Here is a 6,000-nt window from a genome sequence, read left to right on the forward strand (position 1 = left end):
GTCATGCCTCATGATTCTACACTTGTCTCCCTCGCTGTATTCCAGCTATTGCAAAGGTTCTTTGAAGGAAGACCTGTTTGTGTAGACAGTGAAGTCATCAGTCAGTCAGAAAGCTGAGTCCCTCTTTCGGCGAAGGGCTTTCAACTTGGTCATAATCTCCTATCAAACGGTCTCAAATTGAAACGTATCATTAAAATACTGTTTTTATGAGTAGGATATGTAAATTAATAGCGCCTTGGTCTTTTAAGGTCTGTATTTCCATTGGCACATGTGTCTGAGCTGTGCCTTCCCCAAAAAGGCGTTCCTTCCCCTTGAGTGTTCATTTCGACATCTGCCTGGTTCTTTCCTCAGGACAAAACAAAATGTACGTCATTTTACAAGGCCAAAAAGTATAGGAGCCAAGTCACGTGTAGGTACCTAAGGTAGGTACCTTATTGAAGTTATTGTGGTCAGTTAATAAATGGAGAGCCCTAGATTTGACATGCAATTTGCCATACATTCGACATATCATCGTCCCATCAATTTACACTGATTCCACGTGGTGAACCATGGTCACTCTATATACGTGTTCTCCGAGAGGTTTGTCCTCTCATAAGTTCTGGGATGAGTCTAAAGAGACCATCTGGCCCGATGTCTCAATGCCTGCCCCTTCGCCCCCCGAAGAAGTCGTTGCTCCTATTGAGCATGACCCTTGTGCCAATTTTTCTTGTAAGTCCTTGCTTCCCGCTTGTTTGTCTACCTTCCTTATCTAGGATTGATCAGTTGACAGAATTATAGAGGAAGAACTAAGGGCCAAGACTGATGCGCGGATCCTGCGGGTGGCAGTGGTTGCCAGAGAGCAACTCTTGGGGGAGTTGTACGCGCATCTCCCCCATTGCGAAATAGACTGGTCGCTGGATGATGAGTTTGGCTGCCGTGTCGTGGGGATGGAGTGTTATGGGGAGTCATTTGAAGGGACAACTGGTCTCCGGTGCCATCTTCGAACCGATGCGCATGTGGTAAGTCAATCTATACAATGAGTTCTCTTTGTTCTGTTCACTGATTCTGACTACCTACCTGCAGAAGCACGACGCCCTACTTGCCTGGGAGTGGGTTGAGTCTCCCTCCTCCTCCCCTCAGCCAAGCCATTCTCTTCATCAATCACCGACTTCAATTGCTCCTGCCTCTGAGATGGACTTTGTGGTTGTGGAAGTTGATGGAGAGTTGGAAGCTGAAAGAGCGATAGACGCCTCGCAATCTGCTGTTGCTGCTGAGTCTGGGATTCCCGTCCTGAACGCGACCAGCAAAACGACGACCAAGACAATGCCTGTTTGAGGTTTCAGCGTGGAATCTCGTCATGATCTGAATCCCAGGTATGTTGCCGTTTCTGTCCTTGACTTCTATTGCTCACCACACGAAGTATACGATCTGGTAAGGCTGTTGGAGCCAAGAACAGAGACTCCAATGTATTTGCTGCGGATACCCAATCTTGAAATCGCTTTAAGGTCCTCCGCTCACTACGCCACTTGGCAGCAAATATCACCACGTACGATAGCAGAGAATGAAGCCATAATAATGTACTTTGAATGAGAATAAGGAAAGATATCTTTGTTTGTCAAAGCACTTCAACACACTTCCGCAAATGCTGAGTCCATCAGAAAGCCTGTTAAAAAAATATGTCCTTCGCCATGTACTGTTTGATTGTCCTTTTACCCGTCGCCAAGTTAAAACTCCGTGAATAATAAGCGCCAGGATTTCCCACCAATCTAATAACCGTTTTCGTACAGATAGTCATCTCGGAAGGGCAACAAGCAGAATAGAACGTGAAGAGGTGATCAAAGTGGAGTGGCGGAAAAGTGCATCGGTGTGCATGTCGCTTATGAAAATCAAAAATCAAAGGGGAAATTGCTGCTTGTCGTCTAACATCCGTCGTCTTCGCATTCATCAAGGCTTCCATAGCCGGTATCCGAATCAATTCCCACCATACTCTTGTTGATAGCCAGGCACCGGCTGACGACCTTCTCTCTTACATCAGAGGCAACGCCACACTTCTCCCCGGGAGATCCGCCCATCCATAGACGAAGACCACCAGATAGTCGCTCAAGAGAGGACTGGAAGGTCTCAGCTGCTGCTTTGTGCTCGTAGAGCTCCTCCATCAGCTCAAGGGTTGCAGTGCATCCAATAAGAGACATCTGCGGGGCGTTGCCACGGGCCATGATTGACTCAATCATACGGAGTCCTTGGTGAGTACTTCCAGGAGTACATTCGACACGTCGGAGGTGAGCGATGGCCATGGCGCATCGTAGGGCAAGTCGGAGATCGGGAGTTGAAGCCTGGAAGCTTGAGTCAACGACACAAATGGAAGAGCTCAGGAGAGCATCGACCTTTTCGTTGCCCATTGATTGCAAGGCAGAGGCGATGTTAGCGCCGCGTGCCTTATCAATGAGAACTGCTCGTGCCACGATTGCCCGAGCCTGCGCGGTTGAACCCAAGGGTGCAGCCTTGATGGTGAGTTCGATATCTTCTGCCTTGGTGCTGAGCGTCTCTTCATCCTTTTCCAATGTGGCGACCAAAGTTCGGTGTAGGAATTGGGTCGACCACCAGGCAGCAACAGCATCAAGGGGAGATCCAATAGCGGTATCGTCAACAACAGAATCCATGCCATCCATAGGGGTCACAACGTTGTAATCAGTATCGGTATTGAAAGCCAGGTTGTGTGCTCGCTGGATAACATCATCGTTGAGCACTTCATCGCAGTCTTGTTCAACCAAAAGAGCCAGATGTTCGGGCAAATCGTCGTCATGCTGCTCGGAGGACTCGCGGTGAAGTTGGCTAAGGAGACGATGCAGTTGGCGGGCCTCATTCCACTTGCTGCGGGCAAGTTTGGCAGCGATGAGGTTGATTGCCCCAAGTTGGAGTCGATTCTGGCTCAGGTCCCAGAGAAGAACGCGAATATGGAGGGCTTTGAGCATGAGTCTAGCAGGAGTGTCGGGGAGGGTGCCGGAAGCGAGGAGTGTGAGAATAAGACGGCTCTTGTTGATCTCGACATCGCCACCAGCCAGCTGCGAGTCGAGGGCTATGCTCCATGCCTGGACACGAGCGGTTTCCTGCTCCTGAGTCAAACCAGTGATTGCTTGATAACCATGAACTCCAATAGCATTTCGGAGGCTGAGCTTGAAAGTCTTCAAGATGAGAGCTGCCGCCTCGAGGAAGAAATTGTGACTAGGGACCCATACGGTCTGGATAGCGGTAAGCCAAGCTTGTCGGCGGACATGAATCGGTGAAGCGAGCGATGGGGCTGCCTGAAGAACCCCGACTTGTGGTTTCTTCGACTTCTGTGAATCTCGTGTGAATAGTGAAGGGACAAACACCCAAATGAATGTTCCAAGCAGGAGAATAATTCGGAGTGAAGTATGAAGATGATAGCCTCCAACGGTCAGGTCAAGGCCGCTCGCTGCACTCTTCAGAAGCTGAATAGGCATGGCGAACAAACCACGACCTTCAGGCTTTTCATTGCTGACTTCATCCTCATGCATCGCCTCCAGAATCATCAGACCAGCGAGTGAGCCAACCATCAATTTACCAAAGTATGGACCGGCATTATTCCACCGCCCCTGCTGCATTTGCTGTTGCTGTTGAAGCTGCTGCTGTCGAATGAGCGCGGGATTTCCACCGCGAAACTGTTGTTGGGGTACAGGATATGGTTGACCAGAAGCCATTTGTTGCGAAATGATTCTCTTCATATCATCGGGAACTTGAATCATTCCTCCTGGCTGTGCGTTAGCATCCTGCGACGGGCCCCCGACAAACTGCTGTGCATCCTGTGCATATTGTATTGGCGTAGGTGGTTGCTGAAGCGGACTAATGGCGCCATTCATCGCCCCGGCCATGAAAAGCTTCTCGAAGGCGGCAATTCGGGCTTGCATAGCACCATTTTCGTCGAGTAGCCGATTGTTACGCTTCTCAAGATGTCGAATATATTCAGTCGCCTTACTCAAAACCTGTCCAGTGATTAGTGTGAGTTATGTCGCGCGAAAGAGCACAACGTACTGTAGCCTTGTTCAGCTTATGAGCTGGGGTCAGACCATGGAGTTCCTCGCGATCTTCAGTCGTGTCTTCACCTCGCGCACTCTTCGACATGATGCGAAGACTGGGAACGCTATCTCTCAAAGCAGCGATCTTGTCATTTAGATTGGTTCGATATCGCTTCTCAATCATGTTATGGGCGGTCTTCTTCACTGGTTGATCGCCATCCTCTTCCTCCTCCTCTTCATCCTCAGGGTCGGCGGAAGACTTGCGCTTTCGCGATGCTTTCGAAGATCCATCGGCGGGATCCGGTGATGAAAAGATACCCCTTCTGAGTTCGCCATTTGCTGAGTCCGGGCTGGAGGCGCTCTTGGGAGAGTGGTATTGGAGATGCGGTGGCATGGCGATGTTGCGCAGCTTCTCCTGCAAAGCAGGAGTCAAATGGCTGATAAGGGCTGGCTGAAGAACGGTGTTGTCGTTGAAACTAGGCTGTCGCAGGGGAGGATTTGAAGCGGCGTAGATTGATTCGGAGCTGAAAGCGGTTACCGGAAGGCCGTCGATGCCGGTAGAGATGGGAAGCTGTTGAAGGTTCTGCTGATCCTGACCGAAAGCGAGATTCCAAGGAGAAGGTTGATAGGTAGTTTGAGCAGGAGGTGCGGTGCTGCTAGAGGGGTCGTACGAGTCGTAAGGGGGCGTGCCGTTGAAGTGCCATGCAGCGTCGTAGTATTGTTGCTGGGTCTGGGGACGGGAGGAATCGTTGGGCAGGGAGGCTGAGGAGGGGTCGGATTTCACGGCCGAGCCATCATCAACGAAACCACCTAGATTCGGATCTTGAAGGCCATAGAGGCTGTTGGCAGAATCATGGTCGGCCATGTCGGAGAAGCGGGAGCCGGGCATGATGGGGACAGGCCAGCACCATGCAATGCAGCTGCGATGGCCTGATTGAGAGACCCAGTGCTTGGGGTGACCCCGAAGGAGTCGCCGTGGTCGAGCGAGGCCTTCCTTTCGGGAAGACGAGGGCCTTTGGCCGACGATACTAAGAGCAAGGGTCGATGTTGTCGGTCCAGTTGGGTTGAATTGGCCTCTGTTCCCGGGCGTGGCCTGTTCAATTGAAGTCTCTCGGCCGAGGAGTGGACTTTGGCCGTGATAGCCTCAGCTACTGGCTATGGCTCCAGCTGTGGATGGCTCCAACTACAGTGAGTGACAGCTACAGCTACAGGCTGTGCTGAGGGTCAGCCTGCAATAGTCGACAGGCCTATAGCCTCTGCTAAGGAGATCAATCGGTGGGTAAGATAGAGAGAATCGGTGGTGAGGGCGTGCTGCAACCACAGAATGAATCGATGGGTTGTCTCAATGGCTCTGGGATCGAATGATTGAACGGGTGTTGCCGAACGGTTGACGGGTGAGAAAGGACAGTGCAGGGGTTCTACAACAAGGGAAGAGCAGCGCAGTCTCGCGATTATGGTTCGACTGGCAACGAGTAGCAGTTAAAATTGCAGATGGGAGAATAGGCGATTTGGGCGATGATTCGGAGGCGAGCGATGGATGCAAGGAATTCAGTTTGAGAAGAGGGCAGAAAATCGTACGATGGAACCCGGATATCAGCCCAGTGACGCCTAGTCAAGTCCGCGCTTGGCCAAGCTCGTCTTTTGTACAAAAGACTGGAGTGATGAGTTCAGGGGATCCACCAGTATTTGAGTGTCCCGTCGACCTAGTGTTTACTCCAAATACAGTGCAGAACGTCGACGACTTTTGGTGGCGTACGCACTAAGCCCAGCAACTGGTACGGGATGAGTCTCCAGGCGAGGGGGCGTTACGGCTTGAACCGTACAGTATTGGCGATCTCGAGAATACGGTCCACTTTAGTTAGAGGTTTACCCCTCTCGCATTCGGGTCTAAGGCGCTGTCTGCACTGTGCACGCAATCACAAATCCAGTAACCCGTCAAGCACAAGCCAACTCTGTTTGATCAAATTGGAATGGGGGGACGGGACTC

The 6,000-nt window shown here is 51.1% G+C and overlaps 2 protein-coding genes across 2 annotated transcripts; one reads left to right on the forward strand and one right to left on the reverse strand.

Moving 5' to 3' along the window:
- Window positions 1–548: 548 nt before the first annotated feature.
- Window positions 549–1,314, forward strand: FTJAE_4284 (sugar transport STP1; the record flags this gene model as incomplete). The annotated part of the gene is made up of 3 exons (XM_037350672.1): window positions 549–708; window positions 763–998; window positions 1,063–1,314. 3 exons carry the CDS (start codon window positions 549–551, stop codon window positions 1,312–1,314), a joined length of 648 nt encoding a protein of 215 aa, XP_037208643.1.
- Window positions 1,315–1,898: 584 nt separating this feature from the next.
- Window positions 1,899–4,902, reverse strand: FTJAE_4285 (myc-type bHLH transcription factor; the record flags this gene model as incomplete). Its single annotated transcript, XM_037350673.1, has 2 exons — window positions 1,899–3,980; window positions 4,030–4,902. 2 exons carry the CDS (start codon window positions 4,900–4,902, stop codon window positions 1,899–1,901), a joined length of 2,955 nt encoding a protein of 984 aa, XP_037208644.1.
- Between the last annotated feature and the right edge of the window lie 1,098 nt (window positions 4,903–6,000).

Source organism: Fusarium tjaetaba (assembly GCF_013396195.1).
Source record: "Fusarium tjaetaba strain NRRL 66243 chromosome Unknown NRRL66243_c0000083, whole genome shotgun sequence".
NCBI lineage: Eukaryota > Fungi > Ascomycota > Sordariomycetes > Hypocreales > Nectriaceae > Fusarium > Fusarium tjaetaba.